Source organism: Raphanus sativus, chromosome 5 (assembly GCF_000801105.2).
Source record: "Raphanus sativus cultivar WK10039 chromosome 5, ASM80110v3, whole genome shotgun sequence".
Classification (NCBI taxonomy): Eukaryota; Viridiplantae; Streptophyta; class Magnoliopsida; order Brassicales; family Brassicaceae; genus Raphanus; species Raphanus sativus.
This window is the reverse complement of record NC_079515.1, coordinates 10,369,572-10,391,628: the sequence shown is the minus strand read 5'-3', so window position 1 is coordinate 10,391,628 and position 22,057 is coordinate 10,369,572. Positions and strand designations below refer to the sequence as shown.

At 34.0% G+C, this 22,057-nt stretch overlaps 3 protein-coding genes across 5 annotated transcripts in view; 1 reads left to right on the top strand and 2 right to left on the bottom strand.

Annotated features, from left to right (window-relative positions):
* Positions 1 to 1,177: 1,177 nt before the first annotated feature.
* LOC108862024 (protein NETWORKED 1A) lies at positions 1,178 to 7,870 on the top strand. Its single transcript, XM_018636033.2, has 5 exons — positions 1,178 to 1,335; positions 2,031 to 2,102; positions 2,186 to 2,439; positions 2,536 to 6,554; positions 6,662 to 7,870. The coding sequence occupies exons 3-5, from the start codon at positions 2,340 to 2,342 to the stop codon at positions 7,703 to 7,705; spliced, it is 5,163 nt and encodes a 1,720-aa protein (XP_018491535.2). The 5' UTR covers positions 1,178 to 1,335; positions 2,031 to 2,102; positions 2,186 to 2,339; the 3' UTR covers positions 7,706 to 7,870.
* A 2,231-nt stretch (positions 7,871 to 10,101) lies between these two features.
* LOC108863517 (CRC domain-containing protein TSO1) overlaps positions 10,102 to 22,057 on the bottom strand; it is a 92,981-nt gene continuing 81,025 nt past the window's right edge. The window contains exons 2-11 of one of the 2 annotated variants that reach the window (XM_057010201.1): positions 12,992 to 13,178; positions 12,756 to 12,916; positions 12,183 to 12,681; positions 11,683 to 12,086; positions 11,532 to 11,606; positions 11,250 to 11,430; positions 11,066 to 11,161; positions 10,919 to 10,985; positions 10,707 to 10,839; positions 10,102 to 10,629 (exon numbers count right to left, since the gene is read on the bottom strand). In XM_057010201.1, the coding sequence (XP_056866181.1) occupies positions 10,278 to 10,629; positions 10,707 to 10,839; positions 10,919 to 10,985; positions 11,066 to 11,161; positions 11,250 to 11,430; positions 11,532 to 11,606; positions 11,683 to 12,086; positions 12,183 to 12,681; positions 12,756 to 12,916; positions 12,992 to 13,051 (2,028 nt within the window). In that variant the 5' untranslated portion in view covers positions 13,052 to 13,178 and the 3' untranslated portion in view covers positions 10,102 to 10,277. Of the gene's footprint in view, positions 10,630 to 10,706; positions 10,840 to 10,918; positions 10,986 to 11,065; positions 11,162 to 11,249; positions 11,431 to 11,531; positions 11,607 to 11,682; positions 12,087 to 12,182; positions 12,682 to 12,755; positions 12,917 to 12,991; positions 13,227 to 22,057 lie in introns of those variants that run through there. The other variant, XM_018637969.2, reaches the window with a different exon arrangement.
* On the bottom strand, positions 14,383 to 17,619 carry LOC108860404 (protein tesmin/TSO1-like CXC 3). 2 transcript variants are annotated; one of them, XM_057010202.1, is made up of 10 exons: positions 17,471 to 17,619; positions 17,131 to 17,362; positions 16,671 to 16,828; positions 16,258 to 16,585; positions 15,849 to 16,168; positions 15,688 to 15,765; positions 15,325 to 15,604; positions 15,166 to 15,232; positions 14,968 to 15,076; positions 14,383 to 14,881 (listed from the first exon to the last, which is right to left on the bottom strand). In XM_057010202.1, the coding sequence occupies exons 2-10, from the start codon at positions 17,191 to 17,193 to the stop codon at positions 14,596 to 14,598; spliced, it is 1,689 nt and encodes a 562-aa protein (XP_056866182.1). In that variant the 5' UTR covers positions 17,194 to 17,362; positions 17,471 to 17,619; the 3' UTR covers positions 14,383 to 14,595. The 2 variants fall into 2 exon arrangements, with proteins under 2 accessions (XP_056866182.1, XP_056866183.1); XM_057010203.1 differs by having other exon boundaries at positions 14,968 to 15,067.

Here is a 22,057-nt window from a genome sequence, read left to right as displayed (position 1 = left end):
ATTATTTGCAAGTAGATAAAAATTATTTCTGTTTTAATAGTATTAATAGAATTATTTCTGTTTTAATAGTATTAATAAGACTCAACAATAATCCTAACCCATAAACTTGTGTTCTGAGTTCTAACTATCAACATTCAACCAAAAAAAATTTCTAACTATCAACGTTAAACATTCTCTCTGTTTATTTTTATTTGACATTTTGGAATTGTGCATACAAATTAATGAAATACTTAATTTTACATATCTTATAAAAATGTCATTAAAATCTAACTAACTATAATTCGAAAATTAAAAAATAATATGCAGGATATATAATATTATATAGCATAATAATCAATAAAATTAATTTATATTAAAGTTGAAAACATCATCTAAATTTAAAACAAAAAGATCTACAAAATTAAACTTCATCTACTAGAAATCAAAAGGAATATGAGCCAAATTCAATTATCAAAAAAAAAATAACATACTATATGTAAAGATAATTCTGTTAAAAATTTACTTAAATATAATATTTTCCTAAAAACTATAAACTTCTTTATATTTATGTTAATAGTTTTTCCTTTTCGTCCTCACGGTCAAAATCAGCAGAGGTGGACAGTTCAAAGGAACAACCTTTTGTAAAACCCAAGAAAAAAACATTGTCTGAGCAAAGGACAGATTTGTCATTTAGTCATGAATCATATCTAATTTTCAACCTACATTAAATGGCACCTAATTGTACACTAACTACGAGGTACAAACTAATCTGATTTTACATAATTCAGTACTTAGTAGACGCAACAACTATACTAATTTTCTAAGCTTTGAAATTTGAAAAGCAATAATAACAACGTTTACACAATCCCCAAATCTAAGATTAAGAAAGATTTTAAAAATCAGAAATTCAAAAATAAAGGAGTTATGCATGAATATTTTTTTTTAAACACACAACTGACCGTATCAATTAGTATAAATTTCCCTTAATTGCATTATTACATAAACTTATTGCTATAAAAAATATACCCGTTGAAGCCAGTTTCGAAGCCTAATGAATTCGCTGTAGTTAATGAAAACAAGTTCAACGTTGCATTTTCCAAAATAAAGGATTGCCAAAAATAATAGAACAAAAAATTAATAAAACAATTTGTTATTTAGAAAGCAAAAAAGATAAAAACTACAGTGTGCGTCAAATCATTCTCATCTTTTATTTTTGTCGCACAAAGACTTGCAAATCTGAGAGAGAGAGAGAGAAATTATAATTGCAGACAGAGAAAGAGCTGTTGAGTGTGAAATAGAGAAGACAATGGGATGACTTTCACCATCATTTCTCTTGCTTCTGCTTCTTCTTCTTGGGTATGTTCTTTCGATCTCTCTGGTTTCTTTTTTAACATTCTTCTTTTTATGAGAAATCGTTTCTCTTCTACTCATTTTCTCTTTTGTTCTGATACTCTCCACTTGCAAAGATAACATTTTAATTTTGTACATTTGGATCCAATCTACTCGGTCTATCATTTCGTTGAATAACAAACCCATTTTTGAAGTTTAATGTAGGAACCCATTTCGTCTTTTTATGTTAGTTTTATCTGAAAATACTCGACGAGTTTATACATTTCTTTTGTATCTCGATCCACTTGTGTTTTTTTTTTTTGCAATGTCTAATGTTTCTGAATTTTTTTTGTGAAGTGTAGTTTCTTTGGTCCGAAAGATTTGGAGAGATATTTTTTTTTTGGGTTAAATCTGAAGTCTTTAGCTTCTGACAAAGATTTTGATTTGACTCTGCTCTAATCCTAGTTTTTGTTTTGTTCACTAATTAACTACTTTTTTTGTTTGTTTGTTTGAATGTAGTTCATGTCCTAATTATTGATTTCTCAGGGTTTAATTTAACTTTAAGTGCTTTGTTTTTAACTACTGTTGTTTGTTATTAAGCCATTTCTTGATGTATCATTGGACTAAGTACTCTCAGTAGAGTGATTCTTTGTTTCTGTTGGTGTTGGAAAGTAATTTTGGTTTGCTTTCTCTGAAAAAGTTCTCTCTTTTTTTTTCTCCAGAAGGATCTAGTATTTATTCCATAAGACCACACAAAAAGCTAGAGATCCAACGTTTGAGACCAATCTCCAGAGGTTTGTTCTAATGATTCCTCTAAATTGAGTAGAAGGAAACAACATTTGCTTGTAGATTTGCTTACAGTGTGGCCTTGTCCCAGTTTATGTAGGTGAAGAAAGCTTAACAAAAGAGAGATCAAAGGACTATTCAGTAGAGATAGAGCTGTGTCGATTCTGGCCTGGAATCCTTACCTTGCACTTGACCACCCTTGGGTGAAGTCTAGACCACTCTTTGTGCTTGTTGCAGCTGGTGTCATGGCTACCGTGTTGCATGCGGAGTCGAGGCGCTTATACTCCTGGTGGTGGGATAGTCACATTCCCAAAAACTCTAAATGGATCCAGCAGAATCTTGCAGGTACCTTTCATCTCTCTTTATATATGTTCTATACCGCTGGTGTTGTGTTGTTCTTTCCCGTTATCTAACATGAAAAAAGAACTGAATACAATGCAGATATGGATTCTAAAGTCAAGGCCATGATCAAACTCATCGAAGAGGATGCAGATTCTTTTGCAAGAAGGGCAGAGATGTACTACAAGAAACGTCCAGAGCTGATGAAACTTGTGGAAGAATTCTACAGAGCTTATCGTGCATTAGCAGAGAGGTACGATCATGCCACCGTGGAGCTTCGTCACGCTCACAAAACCATGGCCGAGGCGTTCCCTAACCAAGTGCCCTTCGACATGATCGAGGATTCTGCTTCTTCCTCTTGTTCTGAGCCACGCACCCCTGATAAAATGCCACCTGGACTCCAGCCTTTTTATGACTCTGACAGTACCACAAGTAGAAGAGGGTTAAGTCAGCTGAGTGAGTGCGTCGGAAGCTCTGAAACAGAAGTTGAGAGCTTGAAGAGGACATTGGTTGAGCTTGGGGCTGAGAAGGAAGCCTTGAATCTTCAGTATCAGCTGAGCTTGAACAAATTATCCAGAGTAGAGAAAGACCTTAAAGACGCTCAAACGGATGTTAATGGTCTTGGTGAGCGTGCTAGCAAAGCTGAGATTGAGAGTAGGATACTTGGAGAAGGCCTTGCGAAGCTTGAAGCCGAGAGGGATGCTGCGCTTCTTCGGTACAATCAAGCCATGGAGAAGATAGCAGATCTGGATGAATCATTTGGTCATGCACAAGAAGATATAAAGGGGCTCACCAACCGAGCAGTTAAAGCAGAGGCAGAAGCGGAGAGTCTCAAGCAAGAGCAAAGTAGATTGCATTCTGAGAAGGAAGCTGACTTAGCGCAGTACAATCAATGCCTTGAGATGATATCTACTCTAGAGAAGAAGGTGAAAGAGGCTGAGGAGAATGCTCAGCTGTTTAGCAACCAGTGTGCAAAAGCTGAAGATGAAATCAAAGCATTGAGACATGAACTTCTGAAGGTGAACGAAGTGAAGGACGGTTTGATGATTCGTTACCAGCAGTGTTTGGAAACTATATCGAAGCTAGAGAGAGAAGTTTCTCATGCTCAAGAAAATGCCAAAAGACTGAGTAGTGAAGTTCTGGCTGGAGCTGCAAAACTGAAGACTGTAGAGGAGCAATGTACTGTTTTGGAGAACTCAAATGAAACTTTGAAGCTAGAAGCAGATGGTCTAACAGAAAGATTAGCAGCTAAGGATCAAGAACTTATCCAGAAGCAAAACGAGCTCGAGAAGTTTCAAGCTTTGATCCGAGATGAGCACTCTCGGTTTATGGAAATCGAAGTCAGTCTTAGAAGTTTGAAAACTTTGCATTCTCAGTCCCAAGAGGAGCAAAAGGTTCTTGCTTCAGAACTCCAAAGCAGGGTTGAGATGCTGAGGGAGTTGGAGACTCGTAATCATAACTTGGAAGGCGAGATCAGCTCAGTCAAAGAAGAAAATGGAAACATACGCGAAGTAAGTGACTCTTGTATGATCTCCCTAGAGACTCAGAAATGCGAGATTTCTAGCTTGAAGGAGGTGAAAGGAAAACTCGAGGAAGAAGTTGCTAAACAAATTAACCAAAGCTGTACTCTTCAAGAAGAGATCCTTCGTCTGAAGGATGAAATCGACGGCTTGAATAGGAGGTATCAAGCAATAATGGAGCAAGTGAAACTCGCGGGATTGGAACCTGATTCCTGTGCGAGCTCTGTGAGGAAGCTACAAGACGAGAACTCAAAACTGACCGAGCTGTTCAACCACCAGAGAGATGATAAAGATGCTCTTAGCGAGAAGCTGTGTGAAATGGATGACATTCTAAGGAAGAATGTTGGTCTAGAGAAGTTTCTTCTGGAATCAAACACTAAACTAGATGGTTCTAGGGAGAAGGCAAAGGATCTGCAAGAAAGATGTGACTCTCTACGAAGAGAGAAATCTGAGTTTATGGCCGAGAGAGCTAACTTGCTTTCTCAGTTGCAAGTCATGACTGAGAATATGCAGAAGCTCTTGGAAAAGAACTCCTTACTGGAGACATCCCTTTCTGGTGCAAACATTGAGCTTCAAGGTGTAAAGGAGAAATCGAAATGCTTTGAAGAATTCTTCCAGCTGCTCAAAAACGACAAGGCCGAGCTCACGAAGGAAAGAGAATCTCTCATCTCTCAGTTAAACAGTGTTAAGGAGAAGCTAGGAGCTTTGGAGAAGGATTTCACTGAACTGCAAGGCAGATATGCTGATCTACAGAGGGATAAACAGTTCAAGAATCTTCAAGTGGAAGAGCTAAGAGTCTCACTAGCCACAGAGAAGCAAGAGCGTGCTAGCTACGAAAGATCGACTGACACCAGATTGGCAGATCTGCTGAGTAACGTGAGCTTTCTTCGAGAAGAGTGTCGCTCCAGGAAAAAGGAGTTTGAAGAAGAGCTTGACAGAGCTGTAAATGCTCAAGTGGAGATCTTCATCTTGCAGAAGTTTATAGAAGACTTGGAGCAGAAGAACTTCTCTCTCCTGATTGAGTGCCAGAAATATGCGGAGGCGTCAACGTTCTCAGAGAAACTCATCACCGAGCTCGAAAGCGAGAATCTTGAGCAACAGATGGAAACAGAGTTCTTGCTGCATGAGGTTGATAACTGCAGGGGTGCAATATATCAAGTGTTTAAGGCACTTCAACTTGAAGTAGATTGCAAGACGGCTGACCAGAAGATTGCGAAAGAGCGAGTTCCAGTTTCACGCATCTTGGGTGAAATTAATGAACTAAAACGTTCACTTTCCATCTCTGAGTATGAGAAGCAGCGGCTTGTGATTGAGAACTCTGTTCTCTTATCTCTACTTAGTGAACACCAATCCGATGGCGTGAAGGTGGAATCAGAGAAACAGCATGCAGAGAAAGATCTGGAGGCGATGGTACATCGCTATGGAATGCTGAAAAAGGACAGGCTCGAGCTAGTGGAACTGAACCGTCAGTTGAAAGCAGAACTGATGAGCAGAGAGCAGCGGGAGCTGGAGCTAAGAGCTGAACTGCAAAACGAGCATTTAAAGTTTGAGAGTTTGCATGAGTCACACATGGCTTTGCATCAAGATTACTCAAATGCTCTCGGCAAAAACAAAACTCTGGAGCTGAAATTCTCTGAGCTTAAAGGTGAAATGTGTGTACTTGAGGAAGAGAACAATGCCATTCTTCAAGAAGCTGTTTCCTTGAGCAACATGTCTGTGGTTTACCGGTCATTTGGGTCTGAAAAGGCTGAGCAGGTTGAAGCGTTTGCTGAAAGCCTGAGAAGTTTACAAGATATTAATAGGAGCCTGAGGCAGAAGGTTGAGACATTGGAGGAGAAGTTAAAAGGGAAAGAGGTCGAGAATCAGGACCTTGATAGCAAGCTGGAAAAGTTACAGGAGAGCCTGGAAGAAGCCAATGAGCTAACTGATCTCTTAGAACATCAGATTACAGATAAAGAGGAAATCTTGAGACAGAAAGCGATAGAGCTCCGAGAAGCAGAAGAGATGCTCAAGGCTACACACATTGCAAATGCGGAACTGTGCGAGGCAGTTGAAGAGCTGAGGAAAGACTGTAAGGAATCAAAACAACTGAGGAGAAATTTGGAGAAGCGGATCTCTGAACTGGTTGGACTTAGTGGGAAACAGGATGAAGAGATTAAAAAGCTTAGCAATGTGAAGGAAAATCTGGAGGGTGAAGTAGAGTTGCTACACAAGGAAATCCAAGAACAGAGAGTTCGAGAGGAGTTCCTGAGTTTGGAGCTGCAGGAGAAAAGCAATGAGTTCGGACTTTGGGATGCGGAGGCAACATCTTTCTACTTTGATCTACAGATCTCAGCTGTCCGTGAAGTCTTGCTGGAGAACAAAGTTAAAGAACTCACAGGAGTTTGTGAAAACCTCAAAGATGAAGCTGTTACAAAGACCACAGAGATAAAACAAATAAAAGAAACAGTTGGACATATGGAATGTGAAGTGACGGAGCTGAGGACTCAGTTATCTGCCTATGATCCCGTTGTAGCCTCTCTAGCAGAAGATGTTAAATCCCTAGAGAAAAATGCATTGTTGTTGATTAAACTCCCTACGCCATCTGATCGTTGCAGAGAGGTAAACCTATTTGGCTATTTGTGTATCTTCATTTGGTGAAAACCTGTGCTTTTTGCATATATGCCTTTACATTCCTCATGAATTATAAACTCTTTCGATTTCCTCAGGATGATTCAGAAGCAGAAGTCTCTCAAGAACCTGTAGGACAAAGCAGTACCAACCAAGAAAATGGAATTGTGGTATTGCAGGACATGAAAACAAGAATCAAAACCATCGCACAAGCATTTGTTGGGGAAAAGAAGAGGCTTGGAAAGCAGAGAAGACGAAGCTCTTCGCATAGAAGCAGAGACCGCAGGCTGCTTGAAGAGACTGAACATGAGGATAGTTTCTCTGGTGAATTCAGACAGCCTATATCACCTGCAATAACTGAGATGAGAAATGGTTCGTTGATGAAAGACATTCCCCTTGATCATGTTGCAGACTCTCCGTTCTATGGAAGAAGCCGGAGAACAAGCCGTGGTTCCAATGACCAGATGCTTGAGTTATGGGAAGAATCTGCTGAGCCAGAATCTAGCATCAAGTCTGTGATGAACGGTAAAAACTCAAAGAAGCCTACCCTTCCCCGTCTTCATCGCAGAAGCAGGAATCCTTCTGTTGAATCACAGTTTGAGAAAGTTGTTGACAAGTTGGAGTTATCTAAAGGCACTGAGGAGAACGCAAAGATCATGGAGAGACTTTTGGCTGATTCTCGAAGATTGGCAAGCCTTAGAATCATCCTAAGAGACCTGAAAAGCAAGCTGGATCTAAGCGAGAAACCAGGCAAGTTCACTAATCCCGAGTTTGCTAGAGTGAGGAAACAGCTGAAAGAAATAGAAGAAGCCATCCTTCAGCTTGCAAACACAAACGAGATCCTTGCCAAGGAAATTGAGGAGACCGGAGACGCCAGAGATATCTACAGAAAAGTGGTTATGGAGAAGTCAAGAATTGGATCCGAGAAGATTGAGCAGATGGAGCAAGAAATGCACAGCATTGAGAGAACAGTGCTAAAGCTTGAAGATGGAGCAGCCAAAAGTAAAGGAAAGACAAAGTTCTCAGAGAGTAGGACGGTGATACTCCTGAGAGATATTATCCACAAGGGTGGGAAAAGGACAGCAAGAAAGAAGAAAAACCGTTTCTGTGGCTGCATGAGATCTTCCGCAAAGGAAGAGTAGGGTTGGAACAATAATGTAACATGTCTAGTTTACTATCTATTTTTCACTTTGATCACCGAACTGACTCTAGAAGAACTTTGTGCCATGGTTTTTGAAATAGTAGAGTAAATTAGTAACCTTGTCGTTTCTGTTTAACTTATCTACTCCTATATTTCGAATTTAGCATATCTCACTCCATTTTTGGATACTTTTCATAAACTAAGAATGCTATACTTATTACATTACCTTCTAAAACACAAGTAACATACAAGAACCTGTTGTTTATATTATGAAACATTGATAGGCTTGAAATCATCTAGAGCCTTAAGAAGCTTAAGATACAAATATTTTTTTTTGTAGTTAAGATACAAATAGTTGGTTTATTTATCTTGATTGAATGGCTTTTATTTCCCTGATTTGGATTAAGAGAATGAAAAGCTAGAATGGAGCGGAAAATCTTAGGTAAAATTAGTTTAAGAGTCAATTGAAACAACATGAATAAGACAAACCAGAAAAAACTCAAACTCACCTTTATACAAAATGATGAAGAAAATCTTCATTCCAAAACCAAGTCTCATGAGATAACCATTTTCTCTCGAATGATCTACATCATCCTTGAAGCTTGTCTCTGGTGATCAGCATGGTGTTTTGGGGGAGTAGAGGTTTTGAATTCCATCCACTACCATGCCACATATTCTATTCCATCCAGTACCATGCCACATATTCTAATGTCGGATTCTTGGTTATTTTTAGTCCATGGAGGTCCTGAAAAAAAATAAGCAGACTCTCAAATCTGTTAGCAAAGACGAGAATTATCGATTTTTTGAAAGAGCTGGTTTTTCTTTTGTTATTATCTAATACAAAAATCATTAAAGATAATGTATTTTTATCATTGAATTGCAATTGTGATATAATTGTTGCTTTCAAAATAAAAAAAAAATCAGTTTTTCCTAGCATATATTCAACATTGTATTTCTTAAAATGGCTTATCATATCTACAGAGCTTTAATAGTGCACTAATTTTGTTTATAATTTTAATTTGAAAAGTAGAAAGATTAGATCCTTGAGTCGGATTATTTTATGGTTGACTAATTATGATAAAACAATAATTATTTTATTTTATTTAAAAATATTTGTATAGATCTATGTTTAATTTCGTATACATAATATATTTTAATTATTTTTAGGTGAGATAAAACTTTGGACCCTTAATAAATTTTTAACATTTGCTACATTCCATTTTTCTTCTAGTTTAAATTTAGATGAGAAATCACTTATTAGAAATGTTATTTTCTGTTTTATTAGAATCGTAAAAATATTTCGATATTTATTTAAGAGTATAAACTGAACACTTACTTTGGAATATGTAAACAAAACTAATCGCATAATCTATAATATCATATATAGTTTCAAAATCATCTTCATATAATATAATTGATATGTGTATGTGATGTTCTTAGGCAGTTTAAAATTTATTAAGATATTGACATTTGGTTATTAAGGAATATATATTTTTTTCAAATCTTCTAAAGATCTCTTCAAAATGTAGACAATTAAACTTTTTAATATTTAATATATTTCAGTGGTACATTTGTAATATTTAAGAAAATCTAAGAGGTGCAAAGATGTGTTGTTTTAATTTTATTGGTAAAAAAAAAAATCATAGAAATCTAAATCTTACTCGGATGATTTTTAACATAGACGATTTCGAACATTTCCACAAAATAAGGTGGAATGGGGTTATCCGAATAGCCGGCCACCTTGTTAAGCGTAAGAGTACAAATATACCTTTTACTCTGAAGCTTCTCATAAATAATTTCATAACCTTTTTGTCTTCTTGGCAGCATCTAGACATTTCAAAAATTTCACATTTTCAAAATCCCACAATTCTTTAATGTGTTTAAGATCTTCTTATTCATGAAAAATGTTTTCTGGACTAAAACATCTCGTTATTGTATGGGACTATTATATTATTCAATATATTCTGGATTATATAGTTAAAATATGCATGTAAGATTTATGAATATTTATATTTTAAAATGGAAATATACCCTTACAATTTTGTTTTAGGAAAAAAGTGTAGATGCAGCAGAACATTGAGAGAACAGTGCTAAAGCTTGAAGATGGAACAGCCAAAAAGTAAAGGAAAGACAAACTTCTCAGAGAAAAGGATATTGATACTCTAGAGAGACTATCCACAAGGGTGGGAAAATGACAGCGAGGAAAAAGAAAAACCATTTATGTAGCTACGTGAGATCTTCTGCTAAAGAAGAGTAGGGTGGGATGATAACATAACATCATCTAGTTTACTATCTATTTTTCACTTTGATCATCGAACTGATTCTAGAAGAACTTTGTTGCATGGTTTCTGAAATAATATAGAAAACCAGTAAACTTCTATGTTTTGAACTCTAGCATATCTAAGTCCATTTTTGGATGCTTTATATAAACTAGAATGTGATATTACATTACCTGCTAAAAGATAAGAGCATCTTACAAGAATATGTTGCTTATATTTCGAAACAGAGATAGGCTTGAAATCATCTAGAACCTTACAAAGATACAAATAGTTGACCAAATGGCACTTTTATTTTCACTGATTTGGGTTAAGAGAAGGAAAAGCTGGAATAGACCGTAGAATCAGTTTCCGGCCATTAGTTCTCTTCCCAAGGATGGAACCTGATTCCGAGGAGCCAATGTGAGGAGGAGAGACTCTCTTGCTGTTGGGAGAGATGGCCTTGACGGTAGTTATAGGAGTATCGCTGAGAATCTCAGGCATAATCTCTGTTTTGTCTTGGGCCACAGTTTCAAGAGGCTTCTTATCAATCCTTGCCTGCGTTAAATCACGGTCTGGCTTTCTAAAAGAGGAAGAACCTGCGCCGAGAAAAAACTGTGTAGGAGGCAGCCTGTTCTTAGACAAAAATGGCTGATGGACCACCATATGTCTGCAAAGAACAAAGTATCATAAGATCAGAAGCTGTCTTGTTGTTTGTGTATTCTTCGAAGTTTTGATAGTGTTTACCTGTACGGTGGCAGTGGTGTTGAAGGTTGATCAGAACTTGGGTTCTGCTCGACTTCTTTCGGCAGGTCGGAGTTTTGTTGGATTTTTGATACATCTTCCTCTTGTTTGCTCTCCATGATAGCAAGTAAATACGCTGAGATTGTAATCATGCCAAATCATAAGACTTTGGGATGATGAATTTATCAGAAAAAAATGGAGCTAAAGAAGCTAACCCTCTTTTTTGCCGAATGCATTCTTACATCCTTCACATCTACAGTTTATGGAGCAGCCAACTCCACTCTATAAGATCATCAGGAACAAAGAATCAGACCATGATAACGTACAGAGATGAACATGAACTATAATGATGAATGAAAAACCTGAAAACATTCACAGTATTTCTTCAGACAGTTTGATTTCTTGCAGTTGCAGCCTCGTTTGTGTCGTGCAGAAGCTGGAGTTTTGCTTGCATCATCCTGCGCAACATTACAGTTTCATCCCTCAGATAAATGGAGAAAAGAGAGAGAGAGAGAGGCTTAAGAAGATGGAATGGAGAGCTCTTACACTAGTCTCCATGATGGAATCAGAGTTTCTGATGACTTTGGGAGCAAATGCAAGTGGGTTTCGGGATTCAATCTGTTTGCGGGTAGCCAAGACAGTGTCTTCATGGATAGGTCTGTTGAAGCAATCTACACATGAACATGGCTCTATGCAATAAACCCCAGCCGCAAAGCATTCACAGTAACTGCAGAGAGAAAAGAAACGACAGTTATTAACTACTTCAAGCCAATTTGATTTTTCTTGAACATACAAAGATTGAAGAGGAGCTAAGAGTATGCAGCTTACAGCTTCAAACACTTGGACTTTTTGCAGTTGCATCGCTTACACGAATCGCCCTCTCCAGGTTCTTCAACCTTACGCCTGCACATTTAAGCCAACAGATAAGAAAAGAGAAGAAATAGCATACATATGTAACTTTTCTAGGAAAAAAACTTGCTTCTTTTTCTGAAAACTGTCCTGATTCAACTCTTCAAACACCAATGGTTTGGGAGTTTCTTCTTCTACAGCTAACCCTTCCCCAGCTTCAGTTTCTGCTTGGACCAAAGTTTCTTGCATGATGTCTTGGGAGTGAACAGGAGTGATAGAGCCTGGGAAACTCTTTTGAACCTCAACAGATGCTGAACCCTCATGTCTGGTGTTGATCTTGATGGCCTTTGAGGACATAGGAATGGCGTTTAGATGGAGACCAATACCAGGTACAACGCATTTTGAGGAAGATTCCGCCTTGTTGTCACCCAAAGTTTGCTTATCATCATCAGCTATATCCTTCTTCCGCTTCCCTAGCACCTCAAAGTCTAGACAGCGTCTTCTCATGCTACCACGATGCAAACTTAAGACAGACTACCCACAAACAAACACAACACAAAAAATAACTATTTCCACACTGCCGAGTGCAAAAAAAAAGAAGTTAACTTTGAAATATGTAACTGAAGTCACCTGATTGGGAACTAAAGCCAAAGGCTCATTATCATTGGCTGGAACATCTTTGGTGATATCATTCTGCTTAGTTAGCTTGACACCAGCGCAGAAACGTCTCTCAGAGCTAGATATTTTATCGACAAGACATCCAAAAGCCTCAGAGTCATTAGGAGATCGAAACACTAAAAGCTCAGCTGCATCTGCCATCAAACGTCCACAACCCGGAGTGTCATTCTCTCCCTGAGCATCAAGAATCTTCCGGACATCCTCAGAAGAAGAAGCATTGTCTTCTCCTCGCGGAGCACCACCAGATGGATCTAACAGCACTTGGGTAACAATATCTCCAGGGCCAGGAGGAGAGTCAACATGACCACAAGAAGTTTCTTCTTCTTCTTCTTCTTCTTCTTCTTCCAAAGTAGCATCTTTGTTTAGATCTACTTCACCTGATGCTCCTCCAACAACTTCTTGTGTAGAATCTAGAGACTCTAAAGCCTTTGAACGCTCAACAGAGTTATGACTGTTAAGGAAATCAAAGAAACAGTTACACAAACAACCTCTCTACTGAAAGAAGAAGAGGAAGTTGGGGTTTACCATCTGAAGAATCTGGACTCCCGGTGAAAAGAGGCGTGAGGAGAGGTGAAGACAGGAGGAGGAGAAGTGAAACTGAGAGAGTTGAAGGTCTGAACAGTGGGGATTGATCTGACGGTTTCAATCGGAGAGAGATTGTTAATGAAGTTGAACACTGGAGAATCCTGCATCAAATTCAACTAATCAAAAACCCTAGTGCGTCGAAACTGCAAAGATAGCTAAGAACGAAAATTAAAAACCTCGAATTTAGATTTTGGAGTTGGGGTTTCGATCTTCTTCTTCTTCTGGGAGCTGTCCATTTCTTTCTGGGAGCGAGCAAGAAGATTTTACATCCGCCTTTTGTCTCAAAGCAGACAAGTGTGATTGATTGGATTTTAGGTAGCAGCAGCTAGGGTTCTTCGTGGATAGATGCTTTTCGAACAACAACAAAAAAAAAAAGAGTGTCCGCGCCTGTGAGAACTGTGGTGGGAAAATGAATGTTAGAAAGTCCAAAACAGATTCTCTTAAAGTCCACTAAACGACGTCATTATTTTACACTCACTCAGGCCCAGTCCTTATGAGTGGAAGTGGTGCAATGATATTGCTATACTTTTTTTGGAACTTTCTTTTTTGTGTATCTTTTTTTGTCAACGTGTGTGTTTGTTTTTAATACTACTCTTTTCTTTATTTCTATAAATACTTTTAGTTACTTTCGAAAAAATTGTTTTCAGCTATTTGAAATTAAGAACGTGTCAAGTTTTAATATCAGAATAATAATAATATCAAAAATTATAGGACGATTGTATTTTAGATTATAGTATCAACCAGAAAACGTAATTAACAAAATTCATATAGGTGGTTCAGATAGTGAAGAAATATTTAATCTTATGAATTTTATATCTAACAAATATTTTATTTCAATTTTTTGTATCTAAAATGAAGATCTAAAAGTCTGGATAATTTTTTGAGAAGAAAGTGAATAAAAATTAGAAACCTTACATACTTTATTCTACCTAACCAATTATTTTAAAATTAAGTTATCCATCTAATTATTTATATTTTAATTTCTAATTAATTTTATACCTAATTTAGGAAGGTTAAAGTAAAATTTATGTTACCATCAAAATCTACAAATTAACATCTAGATTATGAACCGTCCTTTTAAATCGCAAAATATTTTCTATACGAATTTTGAATTTATGAAAAATATATTTATTTTAAATTATTAAAAATATCGGTTTTAATTATTAATTATTTATATAGTTAATTTAGAAAAAAATCTATAAATTAATAATTAGATTCTGATATGTGTGAGATATTTAGTCTAACAGATATATATATATATATCATATAGTAGATGAATTTTTATTTATAATTATATAAAATATCTTTGTTTTAATGAATAAAGCTGAACTTTATTTTGAAGGAAAAGAATGATATTCTTTATGTATATCATTTCCATATAATATTTTTTTCATATAATAATTATTAATTTGTGATATTGTTGGGATGACAAATATATATAGTATCTTTATTAAATTTTATTATTTTATAATTTATCTAATTATATTATTGTATTTTGATTCTACTGTTTTAAACCAAAAAAAATGTATTATAAATGCTTTAACATTTTTATTACACAACGACTAGGAAAAAAAACGTAACTGAGTTGAAAAAAAAAACGTAAATGTTACTACGACTAGACTACTGGAAACGTTTGCGATGTAACTGTTTAAGAATAAAGTACTAACTAGAAGTTGACAACTTGACATCATCAAATCAAAGAATTAAAGAATACTAATGGTGTGGACTGAGAGAAGGAAAAGTTGGAACTGACAGTAACAGCTTCCTTCCACCATTTCTTCTACATGGACTCAGCTCTGATGAACCGACATGAGGCAGAGAAACCCCTTTTGCTGTTGGGAATCACAGCATTATTGATCATGTTAGTTATAGGAGACTGGATTAGATTTTCAATATCATCTGCTCTCTTCTCTGTGATTGTCTCAATATTTGAATGAGACAACAAACTCATGTCTTGTCTTTTGGAAGATTGGCTCTTGAGTAAGGAAGATCCAGAAGCTCCATGAAGATGTTGATGAGGAAGCAGTATGTTGTTGGATGAGATGGGAAGGTGAGCCAATGGTTGTCTGCATATAAAACAAAGGTCAACAGAGTATAAAACATGAGCAGTCTAAATGACCAGACATAGATTGTTTTTGAGATTATGTCAAACCTTAATGGCATTGGTGTTGAAGGTTGTTTCTCTGTTCTGCCTCTCTCAGATGTTTCATTTTCTTTATCTTGTTTAATATGCACGCCAGTAAATGAAGACCCTGCAGAGACTGTAAACATGTCAAACCTAAAGACCAAAAGACTTGAGATTTACAATAACAAAAAAGATTATGAGATATGAAACAAAAAGAAGACTAACCATATTTTTTGCCAAATGCATTCTTACATCCTTCACATCTACAATTTATGGAACAACCAACTCCACTCTACAGAACAAGCAGAGACAAATGAATCAGGATCAAAATACAAAGAAAAGAATCTTACACAGATGTGTGTGTCATGGAGTTAAGAAACAAACCTGATAGCATTCACAGTATTTCTTGAGACAGTTTGACTTCTTGCAGTTGCAGCCACGTTTGTGCCGTGCAGAAGCTGGAGTCTTGCTTACATTACCATCACCAATTTCCACGACGGAATCAGAGTTTCCGATGACTTTAGGAGCAAATGCAAGTGGATTTCTGGATTCAATCTGCTTGCGAGTAGCCATGACAGTGTCTTCATGAATAGGTTTGTTGAAGCAATCTACACATGAACATGGCCCTATGCAATAAACTCCAGCTGCAAAACATTCACAGTAACTGCATAGAAAGAAATAAAAAAGATATTTAACTTAAAACAAAAAAAAAATTAAAGAGGATTAATTGGAATATATTCAGCTTACAGCTTCAAACACTTTGATCTCTTGCAGTTGCACCGTTTACATGATGACTCAGCTTCTCCTGCTTGTTCAACCTTACGCCTGTCAATTGTAATGCCAACAGATGTTAACAAAAATTTAACAAAAAAAATATATGTATGTTTAGAGTCACAGGACAAACTTGCCTTTTCTTCTTGGGGCTGCTCTGATTCAGTTCTAACAAAGCTAAAGACATAGCACCTTCTTTTAAACCTTGTCCATTTTCTTTCACTGTTTCTTGCGAGTTATGAACCGCAGAGATAGAACCTCGCAAACCCACTTTTGAATGTCCGGATAGCGAGTAATCATTACCAACACTGTTGTCTTTAGAGGACACTGCAATGGTGCTAAGATGCAGACCAATGTTAGCTACTACACATCTCGATGAAGATTCCACCGACATATGCTTATTATTCCCTGGCATCTCAAAGTCAAGACAGCGTTTTGTCACTCGACGGTGAAGCGCCTGTCACACACACACACACACACACACAAAAAAAGAATAATTTCAAAGACATAGAAAATGATCAATCAAGAACCAAAACTAATACTCACATCATCGCTATTCGTAACACTTAGTAAACGTGCTTTGGACTCTGTTGATCTCTCCAAGAAGCATCTAGAAGCCTCAGACTCATTGTTTGGGTCATCAATTAGAATATCATCATAACCCAAAATCATAGCATTCCAGTCTGGAATTTCACTCTTCTGCTTAACATTGCCGTCACACATCTTCAGCAGATCCGTTTCATTATCACTGATAACTCTAGGAGGTGTGGCAATAGTAGTGCACTCATTTTGTTGGATTTGTGGTGGTTCGGTTTCATGTAAAGCTTCTTCTCCAACGGAAGCAGGCACATCTTTGGAAGAGTTAGTATCATCACTGCAAACAAAAACATTTCCATTTAAGAAACAATCATTTTAAGACTAAACACAAGAAGGGAAAAGGGAGGAGAATTGGATTTTACCTTTTGAAACGAGATCCTTTGTGAGAAGAGGCGTGAGGGGAAGTGAAGACAGAAGGAGGAGATGAGTAACTTAGAGAGCCAATATTTTGAGGGAATGTTAATGATCGGACAGGTTTGATTGGAGACAGACTGTTTATATAGTTGTACACTGGAGAGTTCTGCATCGCCACACACACACAAAAAAAGATGAATGATCAAAACAATTCAACTCAATTACAAGATGTCAAAGCGTGGTTGTCATTGTCGAACCTCGTGAATTCCATAAAGACACAACACAAAACAGGAAAGCTGAGATTTTTTCCCATTGAGACTGTTATTGCACAGATTTCATAAAACACACACACACACACACTTTCCTCAAATAAACAAGAAAAAATGATGATCACATAAACAAGAACAGAGGAAGAAGTTCAAAAAGGAAACTTATACAAAAAAAAAGAGATTGGTGTTGGAGAAAAACCTCGAGTTTGAGTTTAGAAACAGGATTCTCGCTCTGTGTTACGGTTTTTTTAGGCGTATCCATTTTATAACAATCAGTCTCACATGAACAGTCCTTTTCTGTGTCTCTCTCTTTCTTCTTAGGGTTGAGTAGATTCAAAGGAGGAGAGAGAGGCGGGAATATGAGGAGGGCATAGAGTCCAACAGAGGTTTTGCTATTGGGACCCTCAATACTTTGTCTCTCTGTATGTTATCTATATATTACAGAAAAAAATATTAACGGACGACGTACTTCACTCACTTTTGTCTATAAATAAGGTGTAATCGATGATCTTTGCTTTGAATAAAGTAACGGATATCACCTTGTTGACCTTTTTGCTTGATTTTTTCTTTGACTTTCTCCTCCTCCTGCTTTGGAGAAGAAGAAAGGAAGAAAAAAAAGCCTAATAAAATTAGTAACTGCTCGTGTAAATCGCACTACCTTTCTTCGCTGCTTCTGTTTTGTTTGCTTACAAAAAAAATGTTTTAAATAGAAAAAAAAAACAGATTATTCTTTTTTTATTCCTGTAATTGTGTTTATTTATTTTGTTTCCTTTTTTTATTATATATGTGGTCTACTGACTGCGTTATCTAGATTATAATAATAACTAAATTTTAATAATTACCCCAAAAAGAATATTCATTCCTTAATTTTTTTTAATATTGGATAAAATTCTCCAATTTTAATCCCTTTAAGGATATATCCACAATGCTCTGTTAAGATACCTTATCTAATTTACTACAGAAAAAAAGTTTATCAAATCATTGGACATTATCACTTTTCTGTTTTCAAAAAATCATGTAACGATATGAATATACAACCCACCAACACCTCTATTTCGAAACTTAGATCACTCAGAGTACTCCATAAAAACACACAAGTACTATTATAATCTCTTTAACACAGATAATCAACAAGAAAATCCATATGACTAGAATAAAAAATGAATGGTAAACATTGGAAACTGATTGGACGGAACACGTTACAAATTACTCACACTGTTCAAAATCATCTATCTTTAATTTTGTTTACCATATTAATAAATATACTGAATTTTGATTATAAATATACTATTTTATAATTTCCTATATTTTCTAGCCAGTAGAAATTTAATAAACATAGTTAATTATACTTTTTTACAATTTACCATTGTTATCTAATAAAAATGCATTAAAATCTAAAAATGTATAAAACAATTTTTCCTTTCCAAAACATGGATCATTAAAAAAGAATGAATACAAGTTCGATGCGTTTAACCTAGAGATATGTAGTTAACACGCTAGATCTGCTAATCACGAGAAAGCACTTATGAGTAATCATGCTCTTCAATTGAAATCAATTGGTCAAATATTCGTAGTCATGAGATAATTGTGTATGATTTTACTAGTAATCTTTAATCTAACTAAGTGTTTCCTTTCACCGTATGCCGTAATAATTTTTTAAAATTTAAATTATGTTTTAGAATAAAATTTACAATTCTTTAGATTTATTATTGTTTATTAATACTGAACATAAAATTAAGATAAAAATAAGCAATTTTATTTATTTAAAATTATATTTAAGAATAAATATGTATATATTTAGAATTATAATCTTAGATAGTTTTTATCAATTTAGTTTGGATAAAATATATCAAATCAACTTGTATAAAATTAACAAAAAATAGATATAAAATTTTCATAATTATCAAAAAGTAAAACTAAACAGTATTTCAAAAAAAAAGATATATAAAAGAAACTAATAAATTACGACTAAAAATTATAATATTTTTAAATTGTAAAATATTTTGAAAATCGTTTTAGTAATAAATTTTGTAATGATTTAAGATAGAGAAATAAGTAGTATTTCAAAATTTATAAAATCATATTATATTTTTATTTTTATATTATTTAATGTCATATTTTAATAGATTTATTTTAATGATAGTGTATAATTTACTATGAAAATGATTGTAAAGAAAACATGTCTCATAATCACTTTACAAATAGTGTCTAGCGGACTAGGGATGTTCGGAGAAAACAAAGCCTCTTAGTTTACCAACAACAAAATAAAAAATCAAGTCTTAAACTGCATAAAATAGTAATCCAATTTCGTCCAATTTTTAACCCATGTTTTCTCATTTTATGATCTTTTAGTATCGATGCAAACCAGATGAGTGGCCAGCCTTTGCAAATTACTTAGAAGACATTATCAACTTGAAGAGAAGTTTCACAAGATTAGAACTCCTTCATATACCACGAACACAAAATAAAAGGGCGGACAGCTTAGCACGCAGTGCAAGGAAGCAACCGTCGTTTATCGTTCATATGGATGCGGAGTTACCAGTTTGGTTTACAGAGTCTATATGAGTCTGTAGAGTTGCTGACAAAAAAAAGTATCGATGCAAACCAGGGGCGGATCTATATAGTACAAGAAGATGGTACTGTGCATTTACTTATAAAAATATTTGGAAATAATATTATAAGTATTTTTATTTTTTACATTGTATATTTACTTATTATCAGTATACTTCCATATTTCTTATCAATATAAGATCTGCCCCTGGATACTTCCATAGTTTCTATTTTTTATATTGTATGTTTGTTTTCTTATATTATATATTTATTTATAAAAAATTTGGAAATAATAAAATGTAAACCTATACATTTTTCATATAGATGTTTAATGTTGTTTTCCATTTTTTATATTTTATGTTTACTTATTATTTATTTTTCTTATATTGTATATTTACTTATTCTAATTATTTTGTTTTATATCAAATTGTAATATTATGATAGATTTTTAATGTAATATTTATTTTTCTTATATTGTATATTTACTTTATTATTTATTTTTCTTATAATATATATACTTATTATTTATTTTTTTGTTTTTTGGTATAATGCCATATGGCTTCTTTACGAAGAATGATTTTATGCTGATGTGGAAGTTCTATGCGGTCTCAAAAAGTCAAATTTATTAGTATTATTCTTAGGGTTAGATTTTGAAATCTTGATATTTTTTTTTGAAAAAATAAATTTTGACTTATATGTGTTTTCCAACATTCAATGCACTAGAAGATTTCCTGACGGAGTCTTTTCTCCTTCTCCTTTTTCATAACAGATCTGAGGGTTTTTCATAACATTGTACTTATAAATTCTGTGAAATACTAAAATAATATATGTTAAAGTATATTTTTTAAACAAAACATGTAAATATAAATTATCTTAAACATATTTATTTTATGTAATATGAATAAATATATTTTAAATGTGTATTATAGCAAAATGTATAAATTAAAGAAAAACATATTTTGAAGGAGATTATCTATTTGATTATTTCATATTGTTCTTTTATTATATCTAACTCGAAACTATATTAGTAAGTAATAAATATTAATAACAAAGTAAAATGTATTAACCAATCACTATATATTAATAAATGTCGAATAAAAAATATAAACAATAATAATATAGAGTTACACATATATAATACTAAATGGAAATTATATATTTAAAACATTTGCAATAATATTAATATATTTATAAAATGGAAAAATATCCGCACAAATGTGCGGGTTAAAATCTAGTTGATATTTAAGCATAGTACACAAAAATATTGGATGTATATTACAAAATTTGGCCCACTTTTGAAAGGGATATATGGTTTTTGGACTTTTCAGACTTTTTGAAATAATTGACTATAATATTATGTTTTTCATTTTACCATTTAAAACATCTATATTTGCATAAATAACAGTTTAACTTTTCATCTTTAAAAATAAAATCACTTTAATTTTTTTCTTTAACAAGAGCATTTTCATATGCTTTAAAATCATATTATAAGCAAATCAATTTTTGAAGAAAATTGAATAATAAAATGTACATTAAAACTAACTATATAAAAAATCTTGTGTTAAACGCTTAGAAGTTCCACATTTCGTATTTTGAAAGGAGAAAACAAGTTTTATAAAGGAAATTTACCAAAATAGAATGCGAATTCACCATTTTTGTTCCTATAGTATAAAACCAGCAATGTTTTGTCACTATAGTATAATTTTTTTCATAATACCATAATTGACCATTGATTAATCAAATAAATATATTTTAAAAGTATTTAAATACTAAAAACGAATATAAAAATAATATATGTATATATATATATATATATATATATATATATTTTAAGTTTTATAATATATTAATAAAATAATATATTCAGCTTTTATTTTTATATTAATATAAAAATTGATATAAACAATTAGATTCCAAATAATTATATAAATAAATACATTAATAAAAAGATTTTTATTATCATTATCCGCCTGACGACCTGAGCTAGAACAGATTTTGTCAAATTGTCGGCCGATATTTTATTTATTATAAATGAGGCCAGAAGCGTATGGATTCCATAGTTTTTCTTCAGGTCCGGTACTGTAATATAGTACTAGATTCTGATCCACGTTAAAATGCGGAGTATGTTTTTGTTGTTTGGTTTACAAAACCGGTAAAGTAAATTAATATAAATATTAAACCGTTAGATTAAATGTTTTGTTACTTGGACTTGTGTTATTAATGTAGTGAACGTGAAAAATTCAATGGAAGATAACTTGTGTGTATCATATTATGTGAAGATAACTTGTGTATATAATAATCAATTCAAATATAATGATTTTAATTTAAATAATGTAAATATATTTCCATTAAGTTTATTAAAATATATCTCTCTGTAAAATAGGAAACAGAGTTGCCATCCACCAATAATTTTTTAAATAATATAAAGAAGTTCAGGGTTTAGTTATTATAATTTATCACATTCAACTGAATATCCCTTTTTGTTCAAATTAAATTAGTTTTTATATATTTAATGTAATTCATTTCTTTAGTTTTAGGATTAGATTGTTTAGATTTGGTAATGTCATATAGGATTT